Raw genomic sequence first — 20230 nt, 5'->3', positions numbered from 1 at the left:
AACTTTGAAATATGAGTTCCAAAAATGACGTAGTACCACTGTTTCAACAAACAATGAGCGGAACGAAGGAAAACCTACGGCGGTAAATATGTTTGGAGAAGAAAGCATAGGCGAATTATACGCTACACTCTGGAGCATGTTCTTTAAAAGAGCGTCCACCCGGCTCTCCCAACGCGCAGAACAGACGGCGAAAATTGTGATGCCATACCTTAATATTCCGTTTGCAAGAGCGTTCACAATTGTTTTTTTGACTGAAAAAGGAACTATACTTTTACAGTGATAGAGTACCCAGGCAACGCTTCGGCGTTTACTGCATAAATATGCTAAATGCGACTCCCACGACAGCTTTGAGTAAAAAAATACGCCATGTATTTTATAGACTGCACATATTCCACTGGAGTACAGCTACAATGCGAACATGACTTATCATGCAAAAGGATATGTTCATCAATCAACGTCATATTTAAGGGATTTCTGAAGCAAATCAACTTTGTTTGTGAATTGTTGATTACAAGAAAATTTTTAGAAAACCAATCTATTACGTTATAGACATCTTTTTGTAACAGATTGATTGCTGATTTGTAGCATAAATGCTTTGCTAGCAGAATGGTGTCATCGGCCTATTGAAAAATTGTGCATTTTGAAACAGTGGACGCAAGGTCATTCATGAAAATATTAAACAGTAGCGGGGCTATAATGGACCCTTGAGGGACTCCAGCTTTAATAGGCAAAATAGAGCTAGCGTGATTGCCTAATACTACTGTTTGCGATCTGTTCGATAGATAATGTTTCAGGATGTCATGACATGGCCCCAGGAAGCCCAAGAAATGCAATTTTTTCAACAATATGTCGTGGTTAACTCTTTCAAAGGCTTTACTAATATCTAGGAATAATGCAATGCTGAACAAATTTTGGTCGAAAGCGGAAAAAATTTCATCTGAAAAGGATTTGAAAAGTAAAGTACTACCTTTACCAGCGACAAAACCAAACTGATGAGGGGACATTTTCGAGAACTTATTATTGATGGAAAGCATTATTTCCAAAAGAAACTTTTCTAACACTTGGGACAGTATAGGCAAAATGGATATGGGTCTATAGTTTTCAATTACATCCTTTTTTCCTCCTTTGTGAAGTGGCTTGACTAAAGCAGTTTTGAGTCTTTCGGGGATAGAAGAATCGTCCAGAAACCCGTTAAGCATAAAAAGAAGAATACCCGACAGGGTTTCAAAGTTCCTTTGGAGCATGCGCGCTGAAAGGCCATCAAGGCCGGGTGGTTTGGTCTGTCTGAAGCTGAAAATAATCCTACGTAAATCAACTTCCGACAACTTCGGCAGGAAGGCTGAGGCAGATGTAGATTTTTGAAGCGTGCAGTCCAGAGCATGCCGTTGACTAGCTCCGTCAGACGACCGAGCAAAATGACGGTTAAGTAGATTAGGCGTTGTTGCGGGGTCGTTCGAAAACGAATGAATGGCAGATCTCGAGTGTGCTTTGCCTCGAAGGTGATTTATTAAAGACCAAGTCTTTGCTAGGTTTTTTAAAGAAAGATTAAATTGATGTAAAAAATACAGCCATTTTGCCGATCTAATAAGGGCAACTACCCTGTTTCTAGCTGCTGTGTACTCACTGCGAAAAGTTACATTTTGGGGGGAACGTTTCGAACGTTTCCACAAGACATCTCTTTCCGCTATAGCACGAATTACGTTAGCATTTATCCAGTTATGATTCTTTCGGCGTTTCCTTGTTACAGTTTTTTTTGCCAAATTTTCAAATGTTTGTATTTGTTCACAAAAGCAGTCGTAGACATGTGCAGCCTTTCTATTCATTAATGTAGACCAATCAAATGCCCTGATCAGGTCATCGAGCTTACGCTAGTCTATTATAGAAATCTGAACGCTGCTAGGCGAGTCCTCTGCGCAAGCGCGTGTTGGTAATGGGGTTGGCGACACAAACTGGCAAGCCACAAAATAATTTTCTGCCAAAAGCTCTTTTATGACACATGAATCCAAAGAATAATTTGAAGTACGAACCAAAATATGGTCCTTGCATGAACTGACTAGATGCCCAGTTACCAGGTATTCTCTGGTTGAAATGTTTATCGTATTTTCAATCCCATGGGAAGCTAAAAGGGATAAGTAGTCGGATACCGCACCCTTTGTACGACAAAGAACGTTTATGTTGAAGTCTCCAACTACGCATATTTCATCCACCGGGTTTAATCGTTGTAAAAAGGCTTCCAATTCTATTAAAAAGCGACAGACACTATTTGATGGAGGACGATAAAACGCGAATACACATAGCAGGAACCACCCCTGAGCCACTTTGATAGCAAGACATTCCGCAAAAGTGAATGAAACATCGATGTGTGACACGTCATACACGTTTTTGACGAAAATAGCAATCCCTCCTCCTCGCCGATGTTATCGTGTTACAAAATGCGGTTGATAACCGTGTAGAACAAACGTATCCAGGCTTGTATCTGCGACGTTAATTTCTGTTATGACAAACAAATCCACAAAACTAAGTTTTGGAGTGACAATCATTTTAAATTCGTCTCAGTATTTCCGTAAGCTTCTAATGTTAAGATTGATAATTATGAAGTCACCTTTCGACTTGAGACTGCACCTGTCACAGAAAGACTGAAAATCTGGAAACTCTTGGCAGGTGCGTGCCATTATGTTAGACAATCTTTTCAACGTCTGCTAGCATGTTGATTCGAATCAGAGTCGAGGATTCATCTTTCTTCGCGAACATTTTTCCGGCTTTGACCCAAATGAATTTGTATCCCTTTTCTTTGGCTGCTGTCCTTACTCGCCAGAACAATTCTCGATTTTGCTTGGTTAAATTTCCATAATAATAATAATAATAATAATAATAATAATAATAATAATAATAATAATAATAATAATAATAATAATAATAATAATAATTATTTAGGCACCACAAGAAAAAATACATTGTAAGCGGGCCTGTCGAAGCCTAAATGGCTTGCGTGACTAGGCCCGGCAGCGCCGGCAACAGCGATGACGTCGGTGTATGTACATACATGCGTAACATTAGTGCCGACAAAACATTGTGTAAACAAAAGGAAAATTAAATACATGTCAATACAATGTAGCGTGAACATATTTTCACGCTTATATAGATCAAAAAGAAAAAAAATAATACATGGTAGTCCAACCTAGTGAATATTTTTTAATGCTTATATAGAACAAAAAATAAAAATTAAACGCAAGTTATGGCAACGTAGTGAACATTATTGTAAGCTGATATGGATGTACAGGTTAAGACAACCGAATTACTTCAAACAAACACATACCCACACATAAAAAAAAACTCAAATGGAAGACGACATTTTCTTTAAAACCTTTTTTGACTGAACCGAGAGAAATTCGACAAAATGATAATTATAAGGTTTATTTTCCATCAAAACGATGGAGGGGCCGTGGGTAAAAGCTGCTGTACAGCTTGACTAGAGCCGATGGTCCCCTCTACAAGGCAGTACAGGAGCATACATGAAACAAACAGGAATCTAACGAAAGACAAACGCAAAATTGATTCAATTTAATGTATCACAAGGAAATCAAATATTAAAATTGTTCGAAAACAATACATATCACGTGGCGCAGTTCGCGAACTGTAGTGCGACCTAAATGAATTCCACATTTATTCAGATTATGAAGTTTAGGCAAAATATGCGATAGTGTACGCATAGAATAGTTAGCACGGGGAGTGAGTAACCACCTTCCAGTATTCACACTGACGTATGGTATAGGATGTAGGCTTTATTTCTAGCTTGGCTAGGCTGCGAAAGAAATTTCGAGTTTCTTTTATTTCGCACCTAAAGGCAACAATTAGTCTATAGCTAAACAATTTCCAGACAGGCATTATATCTGCTTTAGTGAACAGAGTATGTGTATGAGAATTGTAGGGGACATCAAAAAGAAGCCTAATTATCTGTTTGTAGGATTTACACCTTTGTTAAGTTAGTTATTGTGGTAGATCCCCATACTAAAAAGCAGTAAGAGAGGTGAGAGTAAAAAAGAGAATTATATATCAACTTTTTTACGCTGAAAGGTAAAATCAACCTACATCTGGATAAAGTACCAACGACACTTGACAGTTTAGTGCAAACAGAATGTACACGAATATCCCATAGCATATTTTGCATACTTCCATAGCATTAATAGCATATTTTATTACTACTTACTATTTCTATTTTTCTGGTGCCGTAGATAAAATCTACGTTCATATTTGCCTGTTTTGAGTTCGGTCTAAATAGCACAGACTTAGTTTTGTTGGTATTAACCTCTAACTGACTTGCTACAGACCATTCCAGAAGTTTTAAAAGGGCGGAGTTTGCTATGTAGCTGATTTGCTCACAGTCTGTAGCGGAAAAAAATATGCTGGCATCGTCGCCCTACAACATATATTTGGCTTCAGCGCATGTAGTTACCAGATCATATATACATATATTAAAAAGAAAAGGTCCTAGAATGCTGCCTTGAGGCACTCCTCTTGCACTCAGATTTTGGTCGGAACAGTGCTCACCTATTTGAACATACTGCCACCGATAGCCAAGGTGAGATTTTATAAGATTCCAGCAATGGCCATGCACTCCGTACAAGTCAAGTTTTTTTAGTAAAATGGAATGAACCATGCAGTCAAATGCTCTCGTGAAGTCAATGTCCTGCCCATGCCAATTTGCTTTTCTTGATTTAAAGTAAGATGTCATTAACTCGCGTTTATTCCCTCATCCAACCTGCTGTTTCCTTATCCCTTAAAGTTATATCTATCACCCTAAATTCCATACCTCGTATCGTGGTTCTCAATTTAAGTAGAGCCCTTCTCGTAAGCCTCCAGGTTTCTGCCCCGTAAGTGAGTACTGGTAAGACCTGTTATACACTTTTCTCTTGAAGGAAAATGGCAAACTGCCGTTCATGGTCTCAGAATTTCTGCCAAATGCACCCCAGCCCATTCTTATTCTTCTGATTATTTCAGTCTCATGATCTGGATCTGTGGTGACTACCTGTCCAAAGTAGATGTATCCCCTTATCACTTCCAGTTCCTCGCTACCTATCGTAAACTGCTGTTTTCTTCCGAGATCGTTAAACACTACTTTAGTTTTCTGCGGATTAATTTTTAGACCCACCCTTCTACTTTGCCTCTCCAGGTCAGTGAGCATGCATTGCAGTTGGTCCCCTGAGTTACTACGCAAGGCCATATCATCAGCGAATCGCAAGTTACTAAGGTATTCTCCATTAACTTTTATCCTCATTTCTTCCCAATCCAGGTCTCTGAATACCTCCTGTAAACACGCTGTGAATAGCATCGGAGAGATCGTATCTCCCTGCCTGACGCCTTTCGTTATTGGGATTTTGTTGCTTTCTTTATGGAGGACTAAGGTGGCTGTGGAGCCGCTATATATATCTTTCAGTATATTTAACTACGGTTCGTCTACATCCTGATTCCGTAATGTAACCATGACTGCAGAGTTTTCGACTGAATCAAACGCTTTCTCGTCATCAATGAAAGCTATATGTAGGGGTTGGTTGTATTCGGCGCATTTCTATGTCACCTGACTGATAGTGTGAATATAGCCTATTGTTGAGTATCCTTTACGGAATCCTGCCTGGTCCTTTGGTTGACAGAAGTCTAAGGTGTTCCTGGTTCTATTTGAGATTACCTTAATAAATACTTTGTAGGCAGCGGACATTAAGCTGATCGGTCTATAATTGTTCAAGTCTTTGGCGTCCCCTTTCTTATGGATTAGGATGGTGTTAGCGTTCTTCCAGGATTCTGGTACGCTCGAAGTCATGAGGCAATGCGTATACAGGGTGGCCAGTTTTTCTGGAACAATCTGCCCACTATCCTTTAACAAATCCGCTGTTATCTGATCCTCCCCAGCTGCCTTCCCTCTTTGCCTAGCTCCCAAGGCTTTTTTTACTTCTTACAGCGTTACTTGTGGGAGTTCAAATTCTTCTAGACTATTCTCTCTTCCCTTATCGTCATGGGTGCCACTGGTACTGTACAAACATCTGTCGAACTCCTCAGCCACTTGAACTATCTCATCCCTATTAGTAATGATATTGCCGGCTTTGTTGCTTAACGCATACATCTCATTCTTGCCTATTCCAAGTTCCTTCACTGCTTTTAGTCTTCCTCCGTTCCTGAAAGCATGTTCAATTCTACCCATATTATACATCCGTATGTCAGCTGGGATACGCGTCTTGATGAACTTCGAAATTTCTGCCAGTTCTATTCTAGCTGTAGGGTTAGAGACTTTCATACATTGGCGCTTCCATATCAGATCTTTCGCCTCCTGCGATAGGTTACTGGCATCCTGCCTAACTGAGTTACCACCGCCTTCTATTGCACACTCGTTAAGGATGCCCACAAGATTGTCGTTCATATCTCCAATACTAAGGTCCTATTCCTCAGTTAAAGCCGAATATCTGTTCTGCAGCTTGGTCCCGAATTCCTCTATTTTCCCCTCTTATCGCTAACTCATTGATCAGCTTCTTATGTACCAGTTTCTTCCGTTCCCTCCCCAAACCTAGGCTTATTCGAGTTTTTATAATCATATGGTAACTGCAGCGCACTTTGCCGAGCACATCCACATCTTGTACGATGCCATGGTTAGCGCAGAGTATAAAGTCTATTTCATTTCTAGTCTCGCTATTCAGGCTTCTCCACGTCCACTTTCGGCTATTCCACTTTCGGAAGAAGGTATTCATTATCCCCACATTATTCCTTTCTGCAATCTCTACTAATAACTTTCCCCTGCAATTCCTAGAGCCTATGCCTTATTCCCCCGCTGACTTGTTTCCCGTCTGCTTCTTGCCTACCCTGGCATTTAAGTCACCCATCTGTATAGTGTATATCGTTTTGACTTTAACCACCAACGATACCACCACGTTTTCATGGCTTTCGACTTCCTGGTCATCATGAATTTAGGGGCGTAGACCTGTACGACCTTCAAATTGTGCCTCTTATTAGGTTCGCAACGAGACCTGCCACCATCTCGTTAATGCTATAGAATTCCTGTATGTTACAAGCTATATTCTTATTAATCATGAATCTGGCTCCTAGTTCTCGTCTCTCCGCTAAGCTCCAGTAGCACCGGATGCGCCCACTTTTTAGCACTCCATATGCTTCTTTTGTCCTCCTCAGTTCACTGAGCCGTATTATATCCCATTTACTGCCCTCTAAATTCTCCAATAGCACTGCTAGCCTCGCCTCCTAGATAACGTTCTAGCGTGAAACGCTGCCAGGTTTAGATTCCAATGGCGGCCCATCCGGAGCCAGGGATTCTTAGCACCCTCTGATACGTCGCAGGTGTGACCGCCGCCATGGTCAGTTGCTTCGCAGCTGCTGGGGACTGAGGGCCGGGGTTTGATTGTTTAATTCATATAGGAGGTTGTGGCCAATTACCAGGGTGGCCGTTCCTGCTCTGGGGAGGGAGTGCGTTACCGGTTCAGGTCACCGGGATCAAGCCATACTCCAGGCCTGTTTATGCACTTGCATCAACGCGCGGATTTTTTTTTTTAAGGCGGCGGAAAATTGCGCGGCACCGGGATTCGAACCATGGTCCTCTTGCACGCAAGGCGGATGCACTACCTCTACGCAACCGCTGCACCGGACTGCTTGCGACCTCGTAAGCCATGCTGCCTGCGAATGGTGATTTTAACAGCGTCTATTCAGTCATTAAAGTGACACATGTGGCTCCACGCGGCGGTCCTCCAAACCAGTTCGGCGGTTAAGTTTCGCGGTAGTCACGGACACGCTGAAGAGGAAAAAACGTATAGTAATCGCGTGTGCAGCGTGCCCCAGAGCTTAAATCGTGCCGTAGCGGGAGAGGTAGTCCTCCATGTGTTCCAGAGAGACAAGAAACTGCGGAACTTGTTGGCAGCAATGATGCACATCGACAAAAAGTTACCCGCGAGAGGTATGATTTCAGCGAGAACTTCAAGCAGGACGATTGCTTCTGGAGCCACCTTCGTAAGTTTTTTGCCGACCCAGTTGTTCAGTGCTTATTAACCTTGTTTGGTGGTGTTGTGCTTTTTCACAGCATGGGAAAATAAAGCCTCGTCGACCGCAGCTGAAGAAACGGGCCATGCCTTCATTAAAGATACCTGTGCGGACGCACGAACCGCTAGTAGAAGCCAGAGCAAGCATAAGGAAAGCGGCGGAGGCCAGCCACGGTACGTACTGGTGTCCTATGTTTATATTTAAAAAAAAGTAATTGACTGCTCTGCCTTATCTATGTCTTCATTCACGGTCCTGACATTCGATAGTTTCCTGAGTCATGGCATTCGCGAGGTTGGTACGCGGAGCTCACCTGCTTCATTAATTATCCGACTTATTGCAGGGCTGTCACAAACGCGCAAGCATCGCTGTTTGTATGTTGAACGCGACTGGGACTGGATTATGAATTTGCATAATATAATCATCTGGACGATTTACCACCAGCTGTGCCTCGGGAGGAAACTATGGCCTGCATGCCCGCAGTCGTTCCATGTGCAGCCGAAAACTCTGGTGAGTACTCATCCTGGAAAATATTGCACGATTTCTTACCTTTACTTTCTGCCTGTGAGCATGCTGCCGCTGCGTAAGCTGTGCCTTGCCACCCTGTTTTTTAACTGCGTCACCAGCACAGAATGCTGGAACATATGTCCATAGTGAGAGGTGACAGTGTTTTTTTGCGTGTTGACATACAAAAGCCGCATCACGTGAAATATGAGGTATGGGATGGTTGTGTTGTTTTTGTGTTCGTGATTTCATATCTGTGTAATATGTCAACAAGTGCACACGCTTTTCTGAAAAAAAAAACTGTTCATTCATGTGTATGTCTTTTATTGTGCACCATAGATCAACCTGTCCGAGTCTGGCTTCCTGTATTCAATGTATTTCATATTTCATATGCTCTTCTTTTCTTGGAATGCATTTAATTACATTACTGTATGAACGTATTCCCTCCTGTCTGGGTCACAAATTGGCCTGCAGTCTTCTGTAAATAAAAAAAATAAAAGCTCCTGTCCAAGCAGCCATCTAGGAAGTTAAGAGATGCCAACAGGTCCGATCAATGAATCATATTACCATAATTCTTTCACGAATCAAATCAATACTACTATCTACTGTATCATTAGCTTAGCCATGCTCCGGAGCTGCATCCTCCCTCTCTGTCACCAGTCCTGCCTCCGCCGAATTCCGACAAATGCTATCTCCACCCTGGCATCTCTATGTCTATATCAATTGCCTCTATACCGATCTTGCCCGAGTTGTCCTTGCCTTTATCCTAAAATCTAGCGTTGGCTCTTCAGTATCCTTTTCCTATACCATCCACTTACCCTTCTTGCCTCTTGGCATTACCCGCTGAAACTAACCGTAGAGCACCACCTGGGTGCTTACTTGGGGACCAAATTAGGTTGAGTACATGTTAAATACAATGTTAATACTACTTCTTCTCCTCAATTTTTCATTTCAGGGCACACACAAGTGGAGGTGCAAATGCTCCTCCATCAATTACAAAAACGACCTAGTGCAGACAAAGCAATTCAGACCAACGTACCACATGACATGGCTCAGACGTTTAAAATGACAAAACTTCTTACAACAGATTCTAAACCGAATGCTTTCACTGGCATTCGAAATATGACACCTCTAAACAAGATTGTCCAGCTCGTGGAGAGGAACGAAGAACAGAACGGGTATGAAGCCTCCGCGAAATATAGATTTCTGTTAGTGTTTATTATTCTTAGGAATCCTATTTTATTTTCCTCAGCTGGTGTGGTCTTTCCATGCAGTGCATCAACTGCGCACAGGTATTTTGTTCTCATACTTCCTCTTCTTGCAGCAATTTTTCAGTCCGCCATTGAATGGCCCTCAAAAGCGGAGGTGTTAAACAAACCACCTATGCACATGGAGAAATACAGCAGAGTTAGAGAGGCTGTGGACTGCACTGAAATTGCAGTCTAACAATCAGGGTGTGTGAGGTGTCCTCTGCTGACGTACTCCGAGGATAAATCAACCAATACGGTTAAATTTCCTGTGTGTGTCCATCCGAGAGGAGCAATCACTTTTATTACTGATGCATTTGGTGGACATGCAGCTGAAAAAGCTATTAATGAACGCTGCGGCCTTCATGACAAGTTCGAATCTTTCCCTGACGACATCATGGTCGACAAAGGAGCTTTTATTGCTGATATATGCTCATCTCGTGCTGTGGGCATTATTAGGCCCCCATTCCTAAGAAAGCAGAAGCAGTTTTCTGAAGCTGAAGCCATAAAGACGGCTTACATTGCAAGGGTTAGAGTGCAAGTGGGCAAGGCCACAGGGAGGGTGAAAATATTCAACATATTTAGTGGAACTGAACTGTATGAATTGCTGCCGCATATTAGTCAACATTTTACAGTAGCATGTATCAAGACAAAGTTGTATTCACCAATATTGGCGTACAATAGTTTTCTTATAGTGGGGGCTGTTTTCTAGCGCTGAATTCATATCGGGGCGTCCCATATTGGAGGGCCCTGCGTCATTTATTTCAACCTTCTAGGGCTCGGTAAAGCACAGTGAACTAACAATACAAAGCACTGCAAGCAAGGAAAGCTTGAACAACTGACCGCCTTTGTTTTCTGCGGCACAGTTCTGTGTGGCAAGGCTGAATGTTGGAAGAGTTTCACTGCAGACTTAGGTTGTATTCTACTATGGTCAGACACACCTCTGAACTTAAATAGTTTGTTGGCTATAAATTGAATATTAATTATGTACGCAATAGTGCGAAACTTTACACTAAGTACATATTAATTGAGAAAGTGTCATTTGCTCTTTTTTATGAAATGCATGTTATCACACATGCGCCATGGCTTTGCGAAACTTGGTGCCGTATTTTCCTTTTTCCTTATGGCGGCAAGCTTGGGAAGTACTATCCTAAAATACACATACTTCCACTTGCCCCACAGCTCCCGCTTGTACTACACGTCTTTTATCACAGGGATCACCAAGCTTTTTACATTGTAATGCACAACGAAGTGGCCCATGTCGAGGTTTAAAACCAAGATGCCCAGTTAAATTTGCGAGTAATAACTGTGCTTAAGTTCCATGGCATATTTTCCTCCATTTACCTAGGTATGTCAGTTTTTTTTCTTTTACCAGCTCAGCGATGCTCTGCTCTTTGCCCAACATAGGGCACTTCAACTCAGCAAGGATTATCTTTTTATCCTGAAAAACAGCACCATGAGGACTTAAGCCTAACTATGGTACCTGAGGGACAACTATGAGACCCAGCCTGCTGACAGTAGCATCTTGCATTTGTCTATACTTATGAAGAGGACATAGTTCATTTTCTTTACTCTAAGCTGTTGCTGTATTGCCCGCAAAGAAGCAGTTTTGATAGCTTCTTTTAATTTTTGCCGCCCATGTCCGACTCGCTGTTTCTTGAAAATTGCACAACTTTCTGCATATCCTAGCAGTTGTCCTTTCTTTTTTTTCGCTTTGCCACAGTGCGCATTGCTGATTCAGTGTTCTTTCAGGTATGTATTTTGCTCTGTCAAGAGATACACACATCTCATTCTCGTAAAATTATTTCCCCTTTGTTGTCAACGTATAAAGCGAGAACCTCTTGATTGAAGTTGTCATGCCACTGCACATACTATAAAAAAACTGGAACTCTGCATAGTCACTCAGAGGAGAACTTGCATGGTCCTACGTAAATGAAATGTCAAAAATGCGAACAACATCTGAAGCATTGCTTGTTCATGGAGTGTGCTGCTTTCTTGCGCGTGTCTTGTGTTTAGCTAGTTCAGAGTCTGGCGCAACTTCAATCAGTTCGTTCAGAATTTCGTTTTGAAGGCCTTTAGCAAACTCTTTCCATGTTGGTAACTGAACCTGGCAAGATGTGTTCACAGGTCGTGGCTCGTACAAGTTGGACGTGGCAGCACCGCTGCATGGCTGGACGTCGGTGCAAGAGAGTAAATCCAGGCTGTTTTTGCTTGCCCTGAACATGGGAAATAAAATGATAAACAATACTTTTTTTTGAACTTCTGCTATTTCTCTGTGCACACAAGTTTTAACAAGCAGCCAACTCAAAGTGGCTTACTACTTCAGTAGTGCATAGGCCACTTTGATTTGGTTGCTTGTGAGTAACTGGTATAGTTGAAAAATTTATCAAGAGAAAACCTATTATTGATAAGGTATGCATTGTTTCTTTTGCTGTTTTTTTTATTCTCAGTTGCCGGGGACATGATTTTGACAATGTAAGCAAGAAATACTTACCGGTTGAAGTAAATCCGGACGGCAAAAAATGATTGCATTGTGCAGAAAGGCCTGCCTTACATGTGTATGTTCACCAAAAATTTAAAAAAAATGTGGTGCGTCAGACAAGCTCGCAATGTAGATTTCGGGAAATGAATTACCGCCCTTGCTAGTGTTCACTGCTAAGGTATCTTTAAAGAATACTTCAAGACAGGCGTAACGACCTGAGGTACTGGAACCAGTTACAAAGTTCGTACTACGTTTACATGACACTGAACCGCGTACAGAGGTCATCCCACTTGTCTACAGCGATCGAGCCGACTTATACGCAAGAAAGACAGAAAGCTTAAAGCAGGTACAGACTTACGAAGAAACAACTGAAAACGCAAGTGGAAAAATGTGAAACCTGTTTAAGCACAAGTAATTTGTCCCTATTCAAACAGCTATGCTAAATTTCAGTTGATTTGCTCAGCCGTACGCTGCTCGAGGCTCCAAGCGAGCGTGATAATCCCTGCGCGATACGAGTTTCGTAAATAATTGTATTTTACAGCCATTTTCTTTTTAAGCTTACATTTAAAGACGCAATGAAGTTTGTTTTTTTAGTGCACAGGTTTTGTTGAAAACGGAAGTGATTGAAAAACATCTAACATATGTTACCGGTATGCACTCTTTGCGAAAACACAAATATATGTCTTCATGTCCGTGATCATCTTCAACGCTAGTAACAATATGCTGATCCTTACAGAGCATGTATCTTCACGTGCTGCGACGTTCACGCAGTGTTGTGAGCACTTAATTGCACTCGTCTGCAAGCAGAGCGATTCGACGCTGACCTCGGTGCATGTAATGGACTTGATGCCGCAGCATATGATGTGATTGGCGGTGAACGTAGCTTCACCTTCATATACACACCTGTGCTTCTCTTCAGCGAGAGAAAGTATGCTCTGCAGGAAAACTAGGGGGCCTGACGTACTTTGCTGCTCGAGATGCACATGCTTGCGAGATCGCCTAATCACCGTCTTGGCAGCCATTTTGACTTACCATCGCACCGCCTATAGTCGCTGAAATGACCGAATAGTGCCGTTCATGTAGAAAGTTTGCCCAACCGATATGATTCATGTGCAGCAAAAGAGAATTGTGGCAAGAATAATCAATCTGTCCATTTTGCCGAGAATGCAAAGTCGATGCCCTTGCGCAGTAGCTGGAATACAGACACCAGATTGGGCGGAGTCAAACGCTGCTCGCTCGTTCGCGTCACATGTACTGGATATATTTTTCCTGCAGATAGGACGAACAGTCTGTATGGGTGGATCGGGCGAATTGGAGATGAAATCACATACTGCTTATTCGTCGACGCCGTAGTTGTAGAAGAAAAAAACAGCTTCTACGTGCGCACTTGATTTCGCGTGGCGGATTTTAAGTGGAGCATGAGTTCGAGTCCTTTTACGTCTTGAAATACACCTGAAACGCAAAAATGCCATTATTTCACAAACAGAACATCGGTTTGAACAAAATTTGTTGGTTTTACGAGAAAAAGGTAAATTGCAGCAAATTAAGACAAAAACTTCTATTTAAGATCGAAAATGTTACACAGACGTTCCCAGAAATCAGAAATTTACCCCAAAAGTTGGAGCATTAAGTTCACAAGTCCGTAACACTGCACCAATACACAACACATCGCAGTTTTCTCAACTGTATTTAGAACGTGCGAAGGGGACACATGTTATGTATGAATTTACAGCCTAACTCAAGTTGTGCACAATGTTTACCCGGTTGTTTCAAAAGTCCTACTCGTAAATTAGTGACATATTTTATACAGACTCATTATTTATGAAATTGTGTCTACTTTAGATTTATATTTGGCAAAGTTAATTGGATTTTATTATGATTTATCTGCGACTGAGTCACAGAGTCGTAAACTTGACACTTGAAGTTTTTAAATGTTGCAGCAATCAATATATTTTTATGAGTACTTAACAACCAGAATTCAAAATAAACTTGCTTCACTTGCTATATATTTACTTCTGATTATAACTGCAACAAACCATATTGGTTGCAGTGCACTAAGAGCAGAGAAAACGATTTATCCCTTCTCCTGGATTAAGATAGCCGGTCCCGAGCTGTACCTCTTTTTTAAACCCTTTGAAGGGGTGGATCTCACGCGTGCGCTTTGGTTTCCTTACCGAAAGGAAGCACTTTAGCTAGCTTCGAAATCCAATACCATACTGTTTTGTTTAACTTAGGTATGGTTTCAATATGCAACGCAAGGTAACTGTTCCCGCGGTTTGTGTTTAGTTGCATGAATCGACCGGAAATAGCAATGGCGTTCTGTCATGTTGAGTGCATTGGGCACACGAGCAGCCAAGTCTAAAATCAGGTCTACCTCTTCCAGGAAAAGGTTTCCTGCAACCAAGTCAGTGTGAGATGTACGCCTACGAAGAAGCTCCGGGCGGTTCACTCAAAATCTTTAACGACAGTCGAATGAAGTGCTTCACCTGGGAGTATGACCTCAGTGACCAAACATACACTCTTACGAATACGGTGAGTTTGTATAATTTTACCTAGCCGTAATGTACACGCCATGGCGGCAGCGGGTCGTTGGAAGTGAAAGTATTTTTTAAGGTATGAGCAGGTTGATTTTGCGGAAAACAGTAAGGCGGAAGCAACTATTCGTGCTACTCTCAGGTGGATTGCAATTGTCCGCTTTCATAAAGCGTCCGCCGATTTTAGTGTTTCTGAAGAGCTCATTTCCCTAATTAGCACTCATCACGTCGCCTTCTGTCCGCAACCATAAAGATACCCCTAACTAGAGCACATTTTCCTTCAAGCATTAGTTTTATAAGAAACAAGGTTACGCTGCCTCAGCAGATTCGTTATGTTTGCGTAGGTGACCATAATGACATTAATTGTTTCCTGTGGCCGGCAACGTTATACTGAAGTGTTTTAATCACGATGAATCATGTGTACAACACCTGTTTAGGTGATGCAAGACAAACAAACTGAAACAACATAGTTTCACGTCAATGTGTGAACAAAATTTTTATTGCCTTTAGCGTTAATGAATTGCATTCGCAATTGCAATTATCTCTAAAGCTCTCTGTTCTTCTCGCTACATCGCTCCCGTAGGAAAATACAGAAGCACTCTTACAGTTCCATCCATCCCCCTGTACATCAGGGGGATAGGTGGAACCTTAGGTTGCTACTTTCACAGACTGTAAAACTTCCTCACACAAATTGCTACTTCTATAGGTACATGTAGATTGTTAAAAAACTTACCCAGGAATGCTCATTTATAAATCGGAGATCAGCATTGCTTATCCTAGAAGCACGTAGTTAGTGCTTTTACAGGGTACAATTTTTTCTAACACGTTCAGCAAACTACGCGCTATTACAGGAAATCCTCCTTACGTTGCCTTAACAAATCATCATGCGTAGTCATTGCAACAAGCATGGCAGCAACGTGGTAAAATCCCGGGATGGTATGAGTGCGATGTATCACTTCCTGTAACCACCACCATAAAGGGCCCCCAAAGCACTTATAGGTTTCTTGGATTTCTGGAGAGATTGTAAAGTTTTGTAAAAGAAAATATGTCGTCACATTGAACTTTTCAATTATTACAGTCGATTTACAGGATTGTGTAGCAGCGGCCACATGTGTGCGTCTGTTTCTCTCGGAAGCGTCCAGTTCATGTCGTTGTCAGCGTCCACGCATATCTCGACCCAATGTTTTATTATCAGCATTCTCCGCCTGCATACAGGAACCATTCGGGGTTGCCAGACGCCGGCGGGGAACCGAAATTCGCTGAGCCAAAACTGTGCCCGCCTAAAGAAGCGAGAAGAAGCTGAAGAATGAAGAAGCGAGCTCATTAGCCAAGCATGCCCGCAACCCAAGTATAGGTATATTCAGTGATGTCCCGAAATCAGTGATACCCGCAGTAGCACACCACACATTTCTTGGTTTATTCATAGACCGGGAATTTTCTTGGACAATTCACGCCGCTGTACTGAAGTCAAAGCTGAGGAGTTTTCTTCACGCCCTTCGCGTCGTTGCAGGAACAAGATGGGGCCCCCCGAGTCTTCATTACTCCAGGTGTACGAAGCGCTATTCGTCGGGTTTATAAAGTACAGCATGCCGGCGCTCTCAAGCATGGGACTTAGCTGTGTGCACATGCTGGCGAAGATTCAAGTTCACGCAATGCGCACATGTTTGGGCCTTCCACGATGCACTTCAACCAAAGGAACAATAGCGCAAGCTCGTGCTTGTTTTATTGGTGTATACTTGAACAGCGGGCCTTTTTGATCGTGCCTTCGCGTGTTCGCCCGACAAAGGCAGCATCCCCTATCATCGCTCCCTGCCACCCACCCAGGTTCACGCCTTCCAAGGACTCTATCACGTCATCAGAGTGTTCTGCCGTCAAGATTTTCTCCCGCCTGTATTCCGAGAATACCGCTGTGGGTTCTGCCTGAACCTTTCGTTAAACTGCAGATCCGTGGGATTACAAAAAAAGTCATCCGTTGCATCCATCAGCTTCAAGCAATTTACCCTGTTTCACATTTCTGCAGAGTACGGAGATACTGTACACGTGTATACCGATGGCTCTGTTACACCATATGCCTCCACTGTAGCCTTCGTCATCCAACACATAATAATCGCTCCGTGGTTTCAACTAGACTATAGGTTAACATCAACTGCCGAACAACTTGTTGCTATCCGGAAGGCACTTCAATTTCTCTCCGAGGAGCCTCCTCACGCATGGACGATATTCTACGATTCCAAGCCAGCTCTTCAAATGATTGACTGTGCCCTCAACGGGGCGTGTATTATCGATGGCCATAGAACTTACAGGGCATCTGGACCACGCAAATTGAAATGGCCACAATGTCACCCTTCAGTGGATACCTTCAAACTGTGGCATGATAGGGAACGAACTGGCAGACGCTGAAGCGAACACTGCTTTAAATAAAGTTTCTGAAGTGCACGTTCAGTTCCACGAGCAGACACAAACGCCCTACTTCGTCGCATAATACGCAACCGAACTTCCGAACAGTGGACTCAACGAGATCAATGGCAGATGCGAGTACACAAATGGGACCAAGACATACACAGACACAAATGTGTCTGTCTATCGGTTTCTTTCTACGTCCTGGTCCAGTCGCGCTTATACACTCTACACACATTCTAACCAACTACGCCACAAACGTGTTTTAACCAAGAACGGAAATTTCGTATGCCTCACAAGCTCAAAAGAAGCCAGAAAAGTATGGTGTGCAGGATTAACTTGGCATCGCATTCACCAAACGTTATAGAGATCTGATAAGTTGCAGTGGTACTAGCCCAATTTGCGAATGCTGTAACGTACCAAAAACACTTAATCAGATATTGAGCGTTTGTCCTGCGTACAGGAAAGAACAGCAACTAGTCTCCTCCATTGCAAACGTCGATAGGAGGCCACTATCAGAAGAGTTTCTTTTAAGTCCTTGGCCTAATGCAAACAGCGCAGGGTTTATAACAAGTGCCGCTGTAGCCTTTCGCCCAGCCATTGGGCTGGGCGCACGGTTTTAAAGATGCCACAACGCTGGGACCTTGTTAAGACGCATCTCTTCCTCACAGCAGCATCATCATTCATCAACCCTTTTCCTCCCTGCCCCTTTCAGCCGTGTAGAGTAGCAGGCAAGAGCACGTTATCGTTCAAGCCAACCCTTCTGCCTTTCTGTAAGTAAATCTCTCTCACTGCCTTAGTGCGGGGTGCATGTATGACCGAGTGTTCGGCATGACTCGGTCGCAGTGTCGTTGAGGCGTTACTCTACGTGCGCCGGTTTTAATCGGTCTACGGAGACTCTTCAAGATGTCCTAAGATTTCCTGAGAGCTCCTTCAAGATGTCCGTGGACGATCCTACTTCAGATTGTCCAGAAATTTCAAATCTGAATATTTTCGGTTTGCGACCAAGTACATATAACGGGCCGTCGCATGATGACCTGAGGAGTTTCCTCAAACCATCGCACCGCACTAAAACGTCAGTGCAGTTATCCAAGGTTTGCACATCTAGACAAGGGTAGTCTGCTTCGCTCAAATTTGTGTGAAATGAAGATTGCCCCTTATAGTCTGGAAGTGAGACACCAAGTGATAATGGTCGTGCAAATGCTCGTTTTTGCTCTCTTCTATAAATTGGTCAGTGAGACGAAGAGTGCTGCCATAGAACAACAAACTGCTAGCATCCTTCACGCCTCTTTCATTGTTTGCACCTTCCCAGAATAATAAGCGGCAGCATTTAGGTTCATCGACATGGTTCTCAGCAACAGCAGTTATAGCAGATTTGAACGGCCTATGCATTAGCTGAACCAGGCTGTCAGCTACTGGATGGGATGCGGCGGTGCAAATACGACGTGCGCCAAAGAGAGGGAGGAGGTAATTGAAAAACAGTGACACGAATTGCCTTCCATGGTCTGTTGTATGGTGAATGGTGTTCCGGAGCCTGCAATGCATGTATATAGGAATGCCTTTGCGATAGTGTCAGCATACATATCTCTCAAAGGAGCCGCTTTAGGCCAGCGAGTGAAGCAACTAAGGAGAGAATGCAGCGGCAATCATCGGAAGGCGGCAAAACGCCAATTATGACGATGTGAACTTCTCTGCACTGGGCGTCTGGTGGCAGGAAAGCTGACATTGGAGTCACAGTGTGACACTTTATTTCCGACCGTGGGCAGTGAGTTAATGTACGCGACTAATTTCTCATGTCTTTATTCATCTTTCTAGGCAGAAAGCTGGGCTTTTTGGTGGTTATTCATGTAAGGGGACAGTCCACTTGACGGCAAAATAAATAAAATTGTTGCACAATAGTGTGCCATTTCGCATGCTCTTTAGGGATTCATCATGTAGAACGCGTCTTTTTGCCTATTTATTTGTGTCCTCCTGAGAATAAAGCCAGTTGATACCTAGCGCTCGGTGTATCTTTTTTTCATGTTCATGTGCGTGTGTTTGTTGCGCGCTAGTTCAAAGTGCCATTATATGAATGCATTTATGTCTGGCCACAGTTATCACGTGGTCACAAGTGCTTGGGTTGGGTGGATTCCCGGGCGGGAAACAAACTGGAGAGAGTCGAATACACTGTGTCGAAAAGATTTCGGTACAAAATTGGCGTAGTGTGCCATGCATTTAGTGTAGTGTGCCCTGCATTTGCGTAGCTGCGTGCATGTTTCGAAGGGAATGTCTTGAAATTCGAGAGTCGTTGAAGAATTTCTCAGCTCTCGGGGCTCTTCATCCTGGCTTTATTGTAATGCCGTTTTGTTAAAGCCGATCGAATTTGAACAGCGTGACATTGCTCATTTCTGCACGTGATAATGCGTCAACTGCGGTGTTCTCAACGCCCGCGAGATAGCGAATATGAGTGCAGAATTCTGATATCAACGCCACTTGTACAATTTTGGGGGGGGATCGTCCTTCTGATTGGATTATCAATGCGTGGTTATTGACTCTTGATCAGTGTGAATTAGAACGACCTCCTCTCCACAGTGTTGCGGAAGTATTTCACTGCGATAGAGGTAGCCGCTAACTCAGGTCCGCAGAGATTGTGCAGGAGGGAAGCGTTTTTGAAACGATTGCGAGAGGCTTCCATCTAACATAAATACATTGCTGTGGCAAAACACTCGCACCATTGCTGGAAGCGTCGTCTACCTTGAGGCGGGTGGGTGCATCAGGCTGCGCTCGAGCGAGAACAGCTGCTGTCGCTAGATGATCCTTTATTATATCGAAGACTGCACAGGCCTCATTCGTCCGCTCCATCAGCCCTGTGCCTGGTCCATATGCAGAGAGAAGATCATTTAACGGCTTGAGCGTAAGTGCACAAGCTGGTATCAAGTGGCGACATAAATTAGCGTCCAAGAAACTGTCGAAGGTTTTGCTTGTTAGTCGGCAGAGGGAAATTTCGAACAGCTTGGACCTGAGCCTTCGGTGGTTGCACACCGGCATATGCGATGACACAG

General features: G+C 43.1%; 1 protein-coding gene across 1 annotated transcript in view; it reads left to right on the top strand.

Annotated features, from left to right (window-relative positions):
• Positions 1-20230, top strand: part of LOC139051566 (solute carrier family 22 member 13-like) — a 468022-nt gene that overhangs the window by 56084 nt on the left and 391708 nt on the right. The window contains exon 3 of the mRNA XM_070528531.1: positions 14642-14790. Coding sequence (XP_070384632.1) covers positions 14642-14790 — 149 coding nt within the window. The remainder of the gene's footprint in view (positions 1-14641; positions 14791-20230) is intronic.

This window comes from Dermacentor albipictus, unplaced genomic scaffold (assembly GCF_038994185.2).
Source record: "Dermacentor albipictus isolate Rhodes 1998 colony unplaced genomic scaffold, USDA_Dalb.pri_finalv2 scaffold_12, whole genome shotgun sequence".
NCBI lineage: Eukaryota > Metazoa > Arthropoda > Arachnida > Ixodida > Ixodidae > Dermacentor > Dermacentor albipictus.
This window is presented reverse-complemented; position numbering and strand designations above follow the sequence as displayed.